General features: G+C 49.9%; 5 protein-coding genes across 8 annotated transcripts; 2 read left to right on the top strand and 3 right to left on the bottom strand.

The window, feature by feature from the left end:
• The first annotated feature begins 1,286 nt into the window (after positions 1-1,286).
• LOC1270130 (uncharacterized) lies at positions 1,287-10,615 on the top strand. Of its 4 annotated transcripts, none has more exons than XM_061650632.1 (5): positions 1,287-1,648; positions 5,223-7,059; positions 7,956-9,122; positions 9,318-9,625; positions 9,689-10,615. In XM_061650632.1, exons 2-5 carry the CDS (start codon positions 5,233-5,235, stop codon positions 10,287-10,289), a joined length of 3,903 nt encoding a protein of 1,300 aa, XP_061506616.1. In that variant the 5' UTR covers positions 1,287-1,648; positions 5,223-5,232; the 3' UTR covers positions 10,290-10,615. The 4 variants fall into 4 exon arrangements, with proteins under 4 accessions (XP_061506616.1, XP_061506617.1, XP_061506615.1 ...); XM_061650633.1 differs by having other exon boundaries at positions 5,218-7,059; positions 8,925-9,122; XM_061650631.1 differs by having other exon boundaries at positions 5,218-7,059.
• A 941-nt stretch (positions 10,616-11,556) lies between these two features.
• Positions 11,557-12,286, top strand: LOC1270131 (uncharacterized). The gene is made up of 2 exons (XM_308803.5): positions 11,557-11,811; positions 11,883-12,286. The coding sequence occupies exons 1-2, from the start codon at positions 11,635-11,637 to the stop codon at positions 12,255-12,257; spliced, it is 552 nt and encodes a 183-aa protein (XP_308803.5). The 5' UTR covers positions 11,557-11,634; the 3' UTR covers positions 12,258-12,286.
• On the bottom strand, positions 12,282-13,588 carry LOC1270132 (tRNA N6-adenosine threonylcarbamoyltransferase). The gene is made up of 2 exons (XM_308804.5): positions 13,331-13,588; positions 12,282-13,257 (listed from the first exon to the last, which is right to left on the bottom strand). The coding sequence occupies exons 1-2, from the start codon at positions 13,443-13,445 to the stop codon at positions 12,332-12,334; spliced, it is 1,041 nt and encodes a 346-aa protein (XP_308804.2). The 5' UTR covers positions 13,446-13,588; the 3' UTR covers positions 12,282-12,331.
• A 213-nt stretch (positions 13,589-13,801) lies between these two features.
• LOC1270133 (protein YIPF1) lies at positions 13,802-15,194 on the bottom strand. Its single transcript, XM_308805.5, has 4 exons — positions 14,929-15,194; positions 14,647-14,843; positions 14,270-14,578; positions 13,802-14,193 (listed from the first exon to the last, which is right to left on the bottom strand). The coding sequence occupies exons 1-4, from the start codon at positions 15,089-15,091 to the stop codon at positions 13,921-13,923; spliced, it is 942 nt and encodes a 313-aa protein (XP_308805.5). The 5' UTR covers positions 15,092-15,194; the 3' UTR covers positions 13,802-13,920.
• Positions 15,195-15,303: 109 nt separating this feature from the next.
• On the bottom strand, positions 15,304-17,335 carry LOC1270134 (uncharacterized protein C3orf38 homolog). The gene is made up of 2 exons (XM_308806.5): positions 16,743-17,335; positions 15,304-16,487 (listed from the first exon to the last, which is right to left on the bottom strand). Exons 1-2 carry the CDS (start codon positions 16,876-16,878, stop codon positions 15,562-15,564), a joined length of 1,062 nt encoding a protein of 353 aa, XP_308806.5. The 5' UTR covers positions 16,879-17,335; the 3' UTR covers positions 15,304-15,561.
• Positions 17,336-17,421: the final 86 nt, after the last annotated feature.

Below are 17,421 nucleotides of genomic sequence, written 5' to 3'. Positions count from 1 at the left end.
CTTTTCAATCGTAGAACGAACATTTCACCCATTTGTATAACAGAAACAACAAGTGGTCAAAAATATCAATAAATCTGTCATCAAAACACGGATCCGCGCGTACGCGTAGTAAAATGCTTTCATCATTTCCTTTAAATCCCATTCCATTTCCAAGAAAAAGCCGCAATCGCTCTGTAGGTCAGTTTTGCCCGTTTCTGCCACGATCGACGAAATGCACGAAAGACTTCAATGGTAGGTAAGGCGCGAAACCCCAATTTGTTGAAGTCATCCGTTTCGTGCATCGGTCAGCCATCCGTTTCGGAAATGGCTCACGTTTGGCCCTCTTTCGCTCTCGCTCTCTCACTCTTTCTCTCACCGTGCGCGATGATTCATCCTACTGCACCTCCCGGGCCCGTTCGAGAGTGTGATCATGTAATCCTCCAACTGAACTGTTCACGCGGTCAACTTTTGTGGATTCGAGACACACAAACGCTATGCGCTAAAGATACAAAATGTAGCGTAATATCTACCACCACCACCCTTTTCCTTCGCCATGTTCCGAATCGCCCCTAGCGCCAGCGTTCGACCGTAAGAGGCGTAGGTTTGTGTGTGTATGTGAGTTGAGGCATGATGTCAATAAACCCGGCTCACCACCCAGCATTTCACGCTAAAGGACCGCGCCGTCCCTTCGCATCCCCGACACGAAGGAATAAAGAAGCTGAACGTTCAGATCAACGCAACCAATGCACCAATGGTAGTGAAAGAGAAAGTACTCTACCCCTATGTTCGATCTGACATAGGCTGAAGGCTGGTCGGCCGTGCTAACGATGGGCAAGATTTTTAGCTCATCCGCCAGGTCAAAGACTTCCACTATCATCAGCAATCCCGTGTATGTGTGTCTACGTTTCAGATCGTTTCCATACGATGGCTAAACGCAGCGGTTCTCCCCGTGCAGAAGTTTTCTTCACCCTCTCCCTCCCTCTCTCTCTCTCTCTCGCTCTTCCAAGCCCCGCTGACAAACCGATCTCGGTAGTTGCAGTCCGCTTTCTTCGGTTACGGTAATTTTTTACGGGAGTTTAATTTTTTTTCATCGCTTTTTGGCTTCGGATGCGGATCTTGTAACCGGGTCTCGGCTGTACCGTGCCGGAGCGGGACACAACTCTTTTCAAAGGGGAGCGGGACACGATCAGCGAACACACGATCGTCGTAGGTGTGGAGGAAGGTAAACAAACGCGTACCCTCCACTATTCGGCTTCGTGAGAGGCCGCCCGGCGTTCCGTCGGCGGTGGGGTTCTATAAAACAATCCGGTTGCCGTTGGCCGAAGTCAGTTCGAGCTGTGCAGTTTAGCCGGAATGGTAGACCACATTCGGCAGTGAAAGCATACAGAGCGCAGAGTGTTGGGGATTAGTAGCTCTTGGTACTGGAGAGCACGTTTGGAGTGAACGGTTAAAATCGAAAGGCTACATCGAATACGATACGAACGATCGCAAAAAAACACAAACGAGTGTAGTGAGAGTTTGGTGTGCATCTTAAGCAAAAGTGAAAAAGTCCCACACGCGGACGAGTGATCACAGTGAAGCGTCGCGAATTGTGCTGCTGTAACAGTTTGCTGCATCCGTTATTAAGGCGTTGCACAGTGGAAGATCAGTGAAAAGTATTAACGGAAAGGTTAGTGACAGACAAAACCATCACACCAAATGCTTCAACGGTTGGGATTCCGTTCCGGTGACTTTCAGCGGGCTTTAAATTAAAACTTTTTTGAACTGCTAGTGCTGTTTCTATAACGAACAAACGAAGCGCACCCAACGAGTCAAACAGCATCTCGATCGATGGGTTTGGTTTTGGTAGGATGAAAAGGGAGATGAAAGATGCATAACGAAGTAACGGGAAAACAGAGATTATGCTTTAAGAACAAGACGCGCGGTGGGATTAATGGTCGTTTGACGATCGTTCACCCGTAAACAGTAAATGAAAGGGAAAGAGAATTCTTTGACTGCTAAGATGGTAGTGCTTATTAGAACAAGAGGGAAAGTTTTATAGAGGTGTAAGTTTTATGCCCCTTTGTGAAGCGCTTGCATGAGCAAAGGTGCAATGAACTTTAAATAATGGTTTAGAGTTCTTTGAAATGATCATGTAATGATTTAAATATTTTATAAGAAAACGATGCTTGTTAACACAACTTAAACTGACTCCATTTATAATCTCTGGCATCAGTAGATATTCCTAGGAATGCAAAGTAGATCTATATTAGATTTGATATCATACTCTGTAAATTATAAGATCCATTGGCCTTGGTTGTGTAAGATCGTCATCATTCGTTCAAAATCGTTCAAGTGTAAGATCTTCATAAATTAAATTGAATAAAACAAAAAATTGCTTTAGACTGCTCCATAACATTGAAATTACATCTTAAATTACCAATCTGTGTCAAGCAGATTAGGAGATTTGCACAACTTCACTAATTGTGTTAATTATCCTAAATTCCCCCAACCTCCTCCTCCTTATGGCATATTCATATTATATAACACAGTTGAATACTGCTGCCATCTACTAAAGATATTGGCGCCGTAAATTGCCATCCAGACCATATGCATCGCCACCATCATCATCGCACTTTCATATCTGCCGGCGGTGCGAGAAAGTTTGGTAAACTACTGTTTATGGTTCCAGCAAGATTCCCGCCGTGAGCTCATTGTATGCAAATCGCTGATCCGATCCAAAACACTCACACTTTCATCGTACGCATACGCGGTTCTTTTCCCCTTGCTTTTCGGAAGTAAGGGGGGTGGGAAGAGGACAATAAAACATCTCAGCCACACACAGCAGCAGCTCAAAACAAAGACATTTCATCTTTCACGTAACTCCACTTACACCCAACGTCTTGTTCAAAATAAGGCATGGCGAGTTTACCGATTAGAGCAGAAACGTTTGCTCCCTTCCTGCTCGATTAGGGCGGGTAGAGGAAAAGCGCTATGAAAACGGCTCGATCTTGGCAGCGGTATGTGTCCTGCCCAGCCCGCATATTTCGTAATTTTCGTTATTTTGGCAGGTCGTGTCTAGACACGCGGGTTCGCCAAACGCCAACCGCCCACGCGCCTGCAGCGGCGACGGTTGTACAACGGTTGACCATAACCAGTCACGGTAAACAAACGGGTAAATTTCACTTTTCATATTCCCACCCTAAGATTTGCGAGTAAAGACGCGACAACACTTGCACACGCCGCCCTCGAGGGTGGAAGTCTAACCTCCGCAGGAAGGTGATCATGTGGCGTTGGCCAGTTGAGAGCAGTACAAGACGATGGGGCAAAAAAAAGGAACGAACCACACGCACAGACACAAAAAAACAGTGTGAAGGCAGACAAATTCGCGCAATCATCTGGTGTCGATGACGGTGGTGGTTTCTGCGTTGGTTGTGCGAATTATGCAACGACGCGACCTCATTTCTCTAGCGGTGACCACAACACAACAGCACACACACACACGATGACACTTCTCACATGGTACCACTTTCGGTGAGCGGCGAAGGAACTACCTTCCTTATAGGGGCGAACCGAGTCGGAAGTTGATCCGATCCGGTCGTTCATCTTTGTCGATATTTTTGACAATAAACGATCGTGATCGTTGTGATCGAAGCAGCATTATTCAATTTCAGCAGCTTCAGAAATTTAATTTTTTTGTTTGTGTTTGCATGAGTTCATTCATAATTCGAATGTGCTTTTCTTTTCTTCACCGTCAAATGTAAACAGTTGATCTTTGCTGCAAAACAAGGCAACACAAGATCGCTTCAGCTACAAGATAATAAGACACTTGCGCGAGTCATACATTTTGCGAAAGTAAAAGTTTCCGTTTTTTTTCTGTGCTACAGCCATCCACATCAACGTCTGTACGGTTCGGACCCCTACGTACAGTTTAACGATTCTTCCTGTTTATACTTGTGTGATGCCATACTTTTTCACCTTTTCCCTTTTCTTTCTTCGCCCCGTTGACGATCAAATCAGTGAAACACTTTCGTCTTCTTTATATCGGGCCTGGCGCATTGTATGCTGGCTGTGGTGAAGTTTTGCTTCTCATCTTCACACACACACACACTCGCCCATTTTCCCCAGGTGCCGTTAAAAAGCCGGGCAAGGAAGTGAAACATTTTCGAGGCCAACCATTCCCGGGATAAGTTAGCTTGAGATGGATTTCGTAAGCCAAGCGAACCGAAACCGAGGGGAAGGTGAGGGGCGTTCACAAAGGGTAAAAAGGTTATTGTTTACCGTAGGTTTCAACAGGCACACGCAAAGCCAGCAAGATCGTCGGCGGTCGTTGGATGTTTCTTTGTGCTGGTTTTATGCAAAATTCAAACCATTTGCTTCGGTGGTTCACTTGGCCCGCCATTTCACCGCGTCGGTTCAGGCAAAGGGTGAAAGGAAAATACATCGTTTGTGGTACATCAGGGTCATCACGCTATTGTGACCCGGGGGGAGCGGGCGGGAATTGTACGTTGCACTTATTTCCGGGACTGCTCGACACTATTTGTCAGTCTTGACAAAGAGATACTGAAAATAACGTTACAGAAACTCCTTTAAAAATCTCTGTTCACTAAAGATCGACCACGATGATCGACAATGTCAAGTTCAACAAACATTTTTGAGAAATCATCGACTCCTCTCTAGGTGGATCGATCAGCTAACGTGTACACCTTCGCTGCTTTTCAGCCTTTCTTCCAACGGTGCTCGGTCATACACTTCTTAACCCGCAGGGCATTGGTGCGGACGATAATTCACACCGTAAACACCAACTGCGGGGCCGAATTTGACTCGACTTCCGAGCGATTGGATGCGGTCACTTTCGCCTTTACACTGCTCGGCGTCTTACCGGCGCGGTTTCTGCTCAAGCCACAGCTCCACAGCCACTAAAGATAAACAAAGAAACACAGGAAGGAGGAGGTTGAATGCATATTACCTCACGCGTTGTCAGTGAGCGATGCGGTCAGAGAGATGGGAAGGTTGTTAGGTAATCGTGGCTGGTAACCACAATAACAAAGTCACCATTGCAGCGGAGGCCTCCTCCTCCTCCTCCTCGGCGGGGGTTATTTCGATGGTCAGATGGGTAATCATTTCTTTCCGCGGAAGTCATCGGACGAATGTGGTGGCCAGTGGCATACACTATCCGGAAGCTCGGAAACAGTGCGTAATTGTATTTTTATTTTCTCTTTCTTCTTTTTCTCTCTCTTTCTTTGTGCTTGCCTGTAGAGCAGTCAAACTACGATGCGATTGCTAGGATCCGCAGCACTGCTGCTAGTGCTGTCAGCGGTTGCCGTCATCGGTGCTGACGAGTGGGGTTGGCTTCCGCTCGAGGATGGACTGCAGGGCGAGGAGAAGGTGCGCGAGAAGCGGCAGGACATCGGAGTACTGCCCGCTTCCCAGCAAAACGTCACCGAGGTTAGCGACGAGGACATCCTGAAGTTCATCCTCGACAGCGGTCGGCAAGGGCGCAGCCTCGAAGGGTTCGACGAGGTGTACAGCGATCCGTCGGTGCAGGACGCTCTCCAGAATGCGGACGATGCGCAGGCACGTAACATCATCAAGGACAAGCTGTGTTCGCTCGGGTTGATGCAGTGTGACGGTCAAGGCGAATCGATCGAAGGCAAACGACCGTACTATCCGATCTACGCCCAGCAGCAACCGCCACGACCGAGACCCCCGGTACGAGGGCCACCGCTACCGCCCCAACAGTACGCCCAGCGTCCTCCGCAGCCACCACAGCAGCAAGCTTACCCACCCAAGCCACAGCACCAGGGACCGTACGGACCGCCGAAACCGATGCCCGTACCGAACCACGCGCAGCACAAGATCGGCTATGCCGGACCCCAGCAGCGTCCACCGTACAGTGGACCGCCGAACTCGTTCGCTGGCCCCAGTTACGCGTCCGCCTACCCATCGAAACCACTCGGACCGATCTACGAGGGCGATACACCACCGTTCGAGTTCGAACCGATCGGAGCTGGCGAGAAGATCTACGAGAGTCCCCTCTCGAAGCCGGGACTTGTGCTCAACGAAGGACCGCTGGTAAAACCGGTAGAGCAGCACATTCACCATCACTACCACCACATTGACGGTGCGGCCGATTCGAAGACGGTCGTGGTGAACAATCCTGGCCCGGTGGGCGCTTCGGTACTGAGCGGTTCGGCCGTCGTTGGCGGATCCAGCTCGTCTAGCTTCAACAGCGGCCTCTACTCGGCTGGCGGCGTTTACGGTGGCGCTCAGGGACTTTCGGGCGGTGGATTTTCACCTCTCGCTGGGTCAGACTTTGATTACAAAGAGCTGAAGGGCGTTAACAACAACAATGGCTTCGGGCAGTCGGGAGTGTATGCCGCCCAGTCGAAGCCTGTGTTTGAGGGTTCGTCATCTTCGTTCGGGCAGGGAGGCCAGAGCAGTCTGTACAACCAGGGACCGGCACAGTTTGGCAGCAATTCGCTGTACAGTGGCGAAAGCTCCAGTGCGTACCAGGGTGGCAATGGAGCGGGCTTCCATTCCTCCAATCCGGCGCTGTATAAGAAGGAGCTGAACGTTAAGGGTCCGGCCGCCTCGAACGGTTTGGGCACGTACTCCGGCAACAACTACAGCAAGTACAGTCAATACACCAATGGACAGTATGCCGCGAACGGAGGACAGTTTGGCTCTAGCGGAGGACAGTTCGGAGCAAATGGAGGCCAGCAGTTCGGTGCAAATGGAGGCCAGCAGTTCGGTGCCAATGGAGGCCAGTTCGGTGCTAACGGTGGACAGTACAGTCAATTCGCCAACGGAAACGGTATTGAGGATTGCGTCTGTGTGCCGTACGATCAGTGCCCGGCGCAGGATGTGATCGGCCGCAAGGACGATCTGATCCTCCCGCTTGATCCGCGTAATCTCAAGACAGACATTGAAGCGGCAGCTGATGAGGTGGTAATTACCGATGGTAACGGTACGATGACGGTGGTGCGCGTACCGAAGAATGCCACAGCGGAACCGGAAACGAAGACGAAGAAGATCAGCAAGCGCGAGGCAGCGGAGGGCAAATCGAACGAGGCAAAGGATAAGGCCAGCATTGAACCGGTAAGTGTGATACAGTTTAATACTTGTGCTGATCTGGTACTGTTAACCAATACTACTACTACTGAATGCTCAAAATTCCATTTTAACCCCGTTCCGTTCGGCTCGCATTAAAAAACCCACACACCCACACACACAGAAACGAAACACTCAAACTACTCAAAGGCGCCTTGCCCACAACTAAATCCTAATCCTTAATGTCCTAACCTATCATGTGCTGAGATCCCCTTAAAATCCCTTGTCTAAGATGTCTGAGAATTGAGAGAGAAAGAGAGAGAAAGAGAGATTTTCCGTTGTACGTGGCGATCAAGCACAAAGCTCGTACGATCAGGATGTTTGGTTGGCGGTCGTCATCCAACGTTTTGGTCATAGAAACCGGAAATCGGCAGCGATACTGACACCTCAGGGCTTGACTGTTGCCACCATTTGAGGCCACTGAATTGGTCCACAAAAAAAACAACAGACGCTACAATAATACACTGGAACGCAGACAAACTTTTGACTTCCAATAAAGAAGCTCCACGAACTTGGACGGCAATGGAACTATGGATGTCCGTTCCATGGTCCTTATTTGCCAAAAAGGAAAGGAATTGAAACACAAACACAACCCTAAACGAATATTCACACACACACATTAAAAAAAACCCGCAATACGCCACCTTTCTCCACTCATAGACGCCGTGCGGCACGGGTTGTTTAATGGGAAAACGCTTGCGCTTGCCTATTAACCGGTCGACGGAACGCCCTATGTTGTGAGCGTGCGTGCGCGTGTTGGTGGTATGTGTATGTGAGCGTACGTGTATGTTTGCCAGCAATTGTCCGCAGTGTTTCCTAATCCTTTTCCCCCCAAATCACCCTTTGCCCTCTTTGTTCCTCTTCTCTCAACTGTATTGTTTTAGCGTTTGTTGGGTGGTGGTAACGGTGGAGACAAGAAGGTAGTGCCCACGTTTGGAGTATCGTTCGGTTTGCCGTACCCGACCGGCGGCTACCCGCTCAACCCGTACGGTCCTCACCCCGCCCCGAACCCTTACTTTGGATCGCTCAGTGCCAATGGCTTAAATCTGGGGCTGATCAACGTCAACCCGCTCCTGTCGCTGCAGGTGACAAAGGACGAGTACGGCGACAAGGTGCTGAAACCGTTGGTCAACCTGCACGTCACACCGACCGAAAACATTGTGCACAAGATTGGCGGGCTGCTGGCGGCCAAAAAGCAAAACATTTACCACGTGTTCAATCAGCACGAACACTACCACTCCCACCACGGAGGGTATCCGAGGCCGCCGCCAATCTACCATCCCCATCACGTGCACGGACCGCCTCCACCGTACGTTGACGGGCCGATCCTTTCCCGGCCACCGCCGTTCGGTCCCGGTGGCCATCCGGAGCTGATCTACACCAAGCCGCCCGGTCCGATTTACACCGGAGGTCTGGGAGGGTTTAATCGACCGCCTCCACCTCCACCGTTTGTTGGAGGTCAGCCACCGTTTGGGGGACCCGTTGGGCCCCACTTTGGACCACAGGTTGGGCCGGCGGGCGGCTTTGGCCCAGCTGGTTTTGGTGGTGGTCCCAGGCCTCCGTATTTCCGTGACGCTTCCTCGGTGGTGAAGAACGGCGAGGACACTGAGTACTACGACAATGTTGAGTTGGGTCGTAGCACGAACGTAACGTTTGCTGGTGAAAGCACGAACGCTTACCGGCCTGCCGGTAACTTCAAGTACCAGTCGGTATATCCGCAAAATGCACCGAACAACATCAATGCAAACAGAGCTCAGTACGGTCGGCAGTACCAGAACTATAGGCACGAGATCAGCGAGCTACCTACAGACCGATCTAACGCTGTAAGACTTCCATCCTCCATTCCGACCCAGAGTGTGCCCACGCCGGCACCGGGCCACGCGCAGGGTAGCCCCACGATCAGCTTCCCAAGCAGCCGACGCAGACGCCGGGCCACGGACGTCAGTGTGCCGGAGTCGCTGGAAGAAGGTCAAGAAACGGTAAAGCAAATTGAAGAACCGGTTGCGGTTGAACCCTCCTCCGTACAGGAAAAATCTTTCTCCACCGAAAAGGTATGTAAATGCAAGGACGGAGTGCAGTTTTGCTGACTTCTCTGAAGAAGCTTCTTCTACGCAGTGCAAACAGGATTAGGTCACATAGAACACAACACTACTACACCTCACACTTCAATAGCGGATTAAGTCGCGGGAAGCTTACCGGGCAAATGGATGAACTTTTCCACTCTTTTTGTTTCACAAATTCCACAGAGACAAGCGTACTACGGACCTCGCCCTGGTCAGCAACAGCAGCAGTGCAGCGGTCGTCAGGTTTGCTGCCGTAAGCCCGTGTATCGCAATCCAGCGAGCCAGAATCTGGGCAAGTGTGGTGTACGAAACGCGCAAGGCATTAACGGACGCATCAAGAACCCGGTGTACGTGGACGGTGATAGCGAGTTCGGCGAATACCCATGGCAGGTGGCGATTCTGAAGAAGGATCCCAAGGAATCGGTGTACGTGTGCGGTGGTACCTTGATCGACAATCTGTACATCATAACGGCGGCTCACTGTGTGAAAACGTAAGTACATAAAACGCCTACCCAATGTGTTATATTTTAATGCCAATACTTCTTTCATTACAGCTACAATGGATTTGATCTTCGTGTACGCCTCGGCGAATGGGACGTAAACCACGACGTTGAATTCTACCCGTACATTGAGCGCGATATCATCTCGGTGCAGGTACACCCGGAATATTACGCCGGCACGCTTGACAACGATTTGGCCATTCTGAAGATGGACCGTCCGGTGGATCTTACCAGTGCGCCCCACATCGCGCCCGCCTGTCTGCCCGACAAGCATACCGATTTCTCCGGCCAACGTTGCTGGACCACCGGCTGGGGTAAGGACGCGTTCGGTGACTATGGCAAGTATCAGAACATCCTGAAGGAGGTGGACGTGCCGATTGTGAATCACTACCAGTGCCAGAACCAGCTGCGCCAGACGCGCCTCGGCTACACGTACAACCTGAACCAGGGCTTCATCTGTGCCGGCGGCGAGGAGGGCAAGGACGCGTGCAAGGGCGATGGTGGTGGTCCGCTGGTTTGCGAACGGAACGGCGTCTGGCAGGTGGTTGGTGTCGTGTCGTGGGGCATTGGCTGCGGCCAAGCGAATGTGCCCGGCGTGTACGTTAAGGTCGCCCACTACCTGGACTGGATCAATCAGGTTCGTGGTCGGTTCTAGGCGTGTATGAGACTCGGCCCACCCCAGATATGCCACACTATATTTATTGACCCACGCAGCGTAGTTTTGTAGAGCTTAGGGTACTATGAGCGAGACGGATGGCGCAACGATATAATATGTATTAACAGTCTACTTCTTCGGCTGGGGCAAGGTGCAAATGCGCAGACCAGCCGGAGTTACAGTGTACGATGCTATGTGCAGGCATTCGAGTGTGAGGAACGAGTTTGTTTTTCGCGAGATTTATTGTGTATACCTAGCCGTAACGAAAATCGAGATTCTCGTGCATGAAATGAATAAATTATTCTATTTATTCTGTCTTTTGTAAATGACTGTGATTGAGTTTTCTATTACTGATGACAAGTATGGACTTTTTTCAGGTCAACTAGTATTGTGAGTTATTCATGGACCAGGGCATTACTTGAACAGATGACTCATGCAAGCTTCACCTGTCTCAGAACAGTCAGGTCAGAATCCAGCACCAATAGCAACTGCCAGTAGTAGTCTGACGAAACACCCGTAACAAATGGACGGTGTAATTACATCCAAGTTGACTTGCAAAAGATCAGAGTCGGTGGTTTTGAAACGGTTTCCGATGTAGTACTCAGAGTGCCAAGGAGATGCTCCCTCAACACCACATCTAGTAACCGAACCAACCATCAACCTGAGCCAAATAAGAAGCGCACCCTTGTGAGGAGAGTAGGAAGTTTGCGTCTCTTAAAATACTCCCGAAATAGATTGGATTCTTGGACTACGTTTGCGTGACACTTACAACAGTTTTGTGAAGCTCAAACTCCTGACTAAATAATCAAATCTGCACAGTAAAGGTGCCATCAGCTTGATTTGACTGGGACGATTCATAGTAGGTTGACGAGTGATCTGGCCACAATCCCCTTTGTAGCACAGGAGGATCTAGCACTAGGTCCAAAATCTATTGCAATACTTTGTTTCCTTTTGGACGATTTCTCTCTAGGATAAGCGGAAAACATTTCAATACAACCATCGAAAATGTTTACCAATAACTTACCATTGCTTTATGATCATTGCATGTTCGGAATTTTCCTACACCCTAAATGAATTACGTCACGCTAGATTTACACAATTTTACACACAAATTAAATATCCACCACAGTCATCACAACACTCTCCACAGCACTTCCAAGGCCAACTTTCCCAATACAGCGGGCAGTTTGGGGTTATGTTTCAACTTTGCTCGCAACTGTCAGTGCGTTATGTCGATGTATTGGTGAGAGCGCACCTCCTTTACCTACCTGCTTTCTACACACGTAAAGTCAAAGAAACGTAAACACGCCGTTTGCATAACATACGGAACTCTTCCCGTGAAAGGATGGCCACGATAAAGTACATTGGCCGGACAACGGATTTCCGCGGCAAAACGCTGTGGGAAATCGTGGGAAATCTGAAGAACTTCGGTGTTGGACGGATCGTCGTGAGGAGCATGTTCGAACGATACCCGGAACCGAGCTTCATGAAAATAGTGAAAGTCGAAGCACTGCCTAACGAGGTAGGACTTGTTTAGGGCGATCCACGCAGCGTTTCGTTATGACCCAATCGCCTCTGCTTGATTCTTAACAGGAACCGGCCCGAAAGGTGCGCGTCACGGTGGAGAAAACGTTCCGAGGCCAAAAAAGCCCCAACTTGGTACAGATCGAAAGTGTGTCCTACAAGGCGGACTACCGGCTGCTGTCAAAACACGAGGAAGCATCGTACTGCAAGCTGGTCGACCGGGCGGAAAAGATATTCCCGCGCGAGATCGATCTACCGCCACTGTTGCAAGAGTTCATTGCGCGCGAGACGGGTAAACCGGCGCCGAAAGTTCCGATCAAGCTAAAGGCCGGCCGGGAAAGCAGGTACCGCGTGGCGCAGGAAGGCGAACAGCCAACGGTTGAGGTTGCAATGAACATCGGCAAACCGGCCTGCCCAAGCCTGTACGCCGGCTGTGAACTGTAACGTGCATTGAAATATAGTCTCTAATCAAGCTCATAAGCTGTCCGTTTATTCGAACAAGAAATCATCGTCGTTGATCAATCATCCCGCCACGTGACTTCCACCTCGTCCGTCCGGAAGCGCTGCGTAATGGTCGCATCGTTCCACGCCATACGCGATCCGCTGCGGAACATTTCCCAACCGGCGTGTGCTATCATCACACCGTTATCGATACAGAACCGTTCGTCGGTCGCAAATAGCTTGGCACCGCGCTCCTCACACATTATGCCCATCATCTCCTGCAGGCGCACGTTGCATCCAACGCCACCGACTATGAGCACCTCGGCCGAACCGGTATGCGCCATGGCCCGTTCGGTAGTTTCCACCAGCATCGCGAACAGCGTCTCCTGCAGCGAAAAGCACAGATCCTCATCGGTCCATTTTTCCTCCTCCGTTGCCTTGGTTTGCATTTTCTGCTGCTTTCTTTTCGGGCGTGCCTTCTGCTCCAGGAACGACAGTATGCCCGAGAAGCTCATGTCCATACCCTTGACCGAGTACGGCAGCGGGACATAGTTTTTGCCCTTCTTCGCCATCTGCTCGATGTTGTATCCCGGGCTCGGGTCATTCGAAAGGTGGATGATGCGTGCAAACCGATCCAAACAGTTGCCGATCGCAATGTCGATCGTTTCGCCGAAAATGCGGTACCGTTTGCAGGCGTACGAAATGATTTGCGTGTTGCCGCCGCTCACGTACAGTACGGTGGGATTAACGGCTTTCGTTATCAGCCGGCCCATCTCGATGTGCCCGATGCAATGGTTCACCCCCAGTATCGGTTTGTTCCAGATTTGCGCTATCGTTCTAGCGACGATGGCCACCGCTAGTAGGGGCGGTGCCATACCGGGGCCTTTCGTGTAGCACACGACATCGATCTCGTCGGGCGCTATGCCCGACACATCCAGCGCTCGCTTCAGTATGTCCAACACACGGGACCGGTGATGCTGTGCCGTTTCTTTCGGTAGAAAACCTTCAACGCAATGGAATGGGAACGTTAATGTGAAATATTTCCTTTTGAACAGTGCAAAATAATAGGTAAATACCTTCACCGGGCGGTGTGATGTACGTTTCACGCTCGTTCGCCAACACTTCACCATCCCGGACGATTCCGACACCAATTTTGTTGGCACTACCTTCGAATCCGATTGCAACCACCATTTTAATAAGCTAGAATGCAATAGTTTATATACAAAAAACACTGATATCGCTGATAATTTGCGCTTGGCCAACGAAATGAGTTGATATTTCCAGCAAAAGCAAAACCACACACACTGACAATTGAAAGTAAACAAGCAATCGCAATGACAGCAGGCCAGAGCCGCGGCTTGTTTTATTTTTAAATTCCTTCATTGCCCACCAAAACATTATCTAGTTGGCCGTTTTTCACCATTTGTAGTTTATTTTAAATGAATTAACTTCTTTATTTAAAACATTGTTTGTTTGTCAAATAGATGAGCAAATTAATACATTTCTTTCCATTCTCTAAGCTCCCAAGGTCAGTGATAAGATTCAAATTCGTCGGTAGGAGCGTCTTATGCATAAGCAATTTATTTAATTACATCTTGAATATCTAATTTTTTGTAAGCATTCCAACAATCAGCATATTATCCTAAGCACAACGTGAATCCACACATTAAGCACTCTTGCTGTGCATCGTCGCATTGACTACCACGCTGGAGGTGACTTTGTGCAGCGATGGCGTTACCTCCGCAGGCGTTTCTACATCCGGTGCGTGGAAGAAGTAGAGCATAAAGCCGGCTGCCAGTGCAAAATGTGCCAGTTCGATCGCGAGCACGATGAGAATCGAATACCTTGACTTTCTCACCGCCGGCATCAGGATTGTTAGCAGCGCAAAACCGGACAGAAATGCACCGGTGATGACCAGCAGCCACTGAAACAGTGAAACCTGGGGAAAAGGTAGGAAAATAAATGTTTCATTCAACGCAATCAGTTCAGCTTCCCAACGTTCCCCCCCTACCGACCTGTATGGTCCAGAGTACGGACACTGGAATGTAGATTGCTAGCGAGTAGCCATAAACGCAGACCAGCGATAGCAGACTCGGTGTGGTAGGCTCAATCGCTACCTGCTCCTCCTCATCCTCCTCAATGTTTAGCTCGATCCCACGCACACTCCACTGCAAGAAGGCCCACAGCGCGGCGGGAACCAGCAGCGCGTACGTGATGATGGCGGTGGCCGAATAAGACACCAGATGGAAATTGTACCGCCACTGATGATTTCCTGTATTTTGCAGATAGCTTGCCATGTTGCCCGAAATAGCGATGGTGAAAATCTGCCGCACAAATAAGCCATTAAGTACAGAGGGTTGACAAACGTGCCCCAACGCAATACCCAACGTACCAACGTCAGCACAATCCAGATCGGTCCATACAGATCCGGATTCGTGGCAATGTTCAGCTTCAGGTAGTTTACGGGCGCCCGTTTCGGAATCATCGAGGTGGCAATCCGGTCCACCACGATCATGGTGTCCACGTTGAAAAACTGTTGATAGTACTCGAGGCTGAAAATCGAGCCGCCTGGCTTTGTTGTGGTAGTGCCTGTAGTGTGTGAGACAATGTGATCGATTCATTAGCGGACGTGTGTGGCCAATTGGATGTGCCGCGTAGGAGAGACAGGTCCTACCCGTCGGAATTCCATCCTGGTCTGCTGACGACGACGGGTCGTCGGGACTGTGGAATGATCGTTGCGGTGAATTGATGTTGATTTGTGCACTTCCGCTTCCGCTGGCTTCGTTCATCAGCGGAAACTCTTTGAACGATAACAAATCTTCTAGGGTTCCGTCCATTTTCACTACAGCGGAGGAAAATGTAAATAATGTTTGCCCGTTTGCTGTGTTGGTGAATCTTTGCTCGCGAACGTCAAATTTGACAGTTCCGCACCATCGCGAATTCATCGCCGACAGAAAACCTTTTGTTTACCGTTTGATAATTTTGATTTCTGCTCGCGCCTACCCTGCTCTGCAGGGTAAAAATCGCAGGAAATAAACACACAGATCTTGCACACTTTTTTATAAACTCATCTAAAATAAAGCGAAGTGCTTTATCCAAAATACATTTATTGTTAAAATTTTGACCTATATCTACAACGTTCTTAACTAATGTAAGGCACCTGTCGCTGTTGGACACATTGAAGAACATCCTTCGTACGGTATGGCTAGAAATCCCACTTTTCCGACACTAAACCGGAAAGCCACATTTTGCACACCTTTGAGACGTGAGGAGCATTCACCCCGGCACGAACGCCACACGCACACCTCTACACAATGTCCATCGTGAGCGGTATCATAAGACAGTTGTTGAGCATTTTACTATTTGCCAGCGCGGGCAGATTGTCCACTTTTTTGTACCGTATGTACAGCTTCAGCATCCGTATTTTCCAATTGTTGTTCTCCATCGGATCGCGCCTCAGCCCGATCAGCGTTTCGAACTCGCCCAAACACACGAACCGGCCCTCGGGACCCGGCTGGTTGTTGTACACGACGCCGCACGACAGTGCCAGCACGCCCGACTCCATTATCCGCCCCTGACAGCCATCGAACATGATGTTCGGCACCAGCTGAAAGCTGTACTGGAACTTGAGGCTCAGTATCAGGTTGATGATGTCCTGCGGACCGCACACCTGCTCCGTTCCCTGCTGGGTTTCGCTGATCTCGAGCATCACGGTACAGTTGGCATCGTGCCAGAATGCGCTCTCGTCCAGCGAGTTGCGGTTCCACTTGAGAAAGAACCAGACGGTGTAGTCGAGCGCGAGCAGATTCACCGGGTACTGCTCGAGCCCGGGCGGTTCCGTGTCCGAATCGTCCCCGGGGCCATTCGTGTTTTCGCTGAAAAACACTCCGTTCGAGGAGGCCGCCAGGGCGTTATAGTTATCGATGTGGTTTTGCAGCGTGGTGCCACTGGAACAGCTCGAGTCGGCAGAGGTGGATGGAAATGCGTACGGTGCAGAGGATGACGGACCGGGGATGTCGCTGGACGATGGCACGTACCCTGCGTCGGTGGGACCGCCGTACTTTCTTCTCCACAGCTGCAAACAGTGCTCGATCAGTATGGCTTTCGAGCTGTCCGGCGGTACGCTAATGTTGTAGCTTTGCAGGTATTTGTAGAGGTACTCCGACTTGACGATATTCTTTGCCAGCAGCGTTCCCGCATCGCGACAATGTTCCATCATTACGTTTAACGATTCTGCAATGAAAGCAACGATAAATGCATAAATCGATATGTTTCAATGCAATGCTGCACACTGCTTATCGTGCCCGAGCAATTGTGTGGATTTAAGAACTGGCCAATTCTGTTTAATTATTCTGCAAATCCCCCCAATCGCCATAAATCATATGAACTGCCACTCATGCTCCATCCGATTGATAGATAAGCGAGATATCATAGCAGTGCGGCCCACCAACCCTTCAACCCTCGCCCCCTTTCCCTTCCATAACATACTTTCCAACGTGATCTCTTTGATGGAGTTCTTCGAGATGATGTTCCCGATCGCAAGCGTCACCTTGCGCACCTCCGGATCGACTTGCGTGAAGAAGTCGGCAATGCCGTTGCGCTCGTGTTCCGCCGATATCACCATTCTCTCGGTGGAAGGGCGTTTCGTCGGTTTCAAACGGGTTACTTCCGGTTCCTCCGGTTCGGCGGTTCGCACTTTCTCACCCGTTTGTTCAATCTCTCTCTGTCTCTCTCACTCTCCCACTTTCGGTATCTCCAACCACCCGGCTTTACACAGGTACACAGGAAGCGCGCAGAACAAAACGACAAACAACAATCACAGGAGCCCCTGCCCAACGCGGAAGCGTTTGTAAAACTAGTTTTGAGGGGGATTTTCGTAGCTGATCCGGGTGTGGCGTAGGACGGTGATGGATGGTGGCTCTTCAGTAACAAAACACGGTCGTTATGCTGAGCCCACTAGTTTCGCCTTGTGGCTCCCGCATTTCGCAGGCTCTTTTTACTATTCCTCTTTGCATGCTGCTTCGTAACATATGACTGAAAAATAACATCGCCCCGGCAGTGTTGCCGATTTGTGTAATGAAAGTTTGAAACGTTTTCATAGAAGGGGTTTCTCAATAAATTATGAAATTCGGTTCTATAATTAAAAAGGATGTCAGAAAAAAGAGGA

The sequence above is a fragment of the Anopheles gambiae genome, chromosome 2 (genome assembly GCF_943734735.2).
Source record: "Anopheles gambiae chromosome 2, idAnoGambNW_F1_1, whole genome shotgun sequence".
Lineage (NCBI taxonomy): Eukaryota > Metazoa > Arthropoda > Insecta > Diptera > Culicidae > Anopheles > Anopheles gambiae.
Note: the sequence above shows the minus strand (reverse complement) of the source record. Positions and strands in the feature narration are given on the sequence as shown.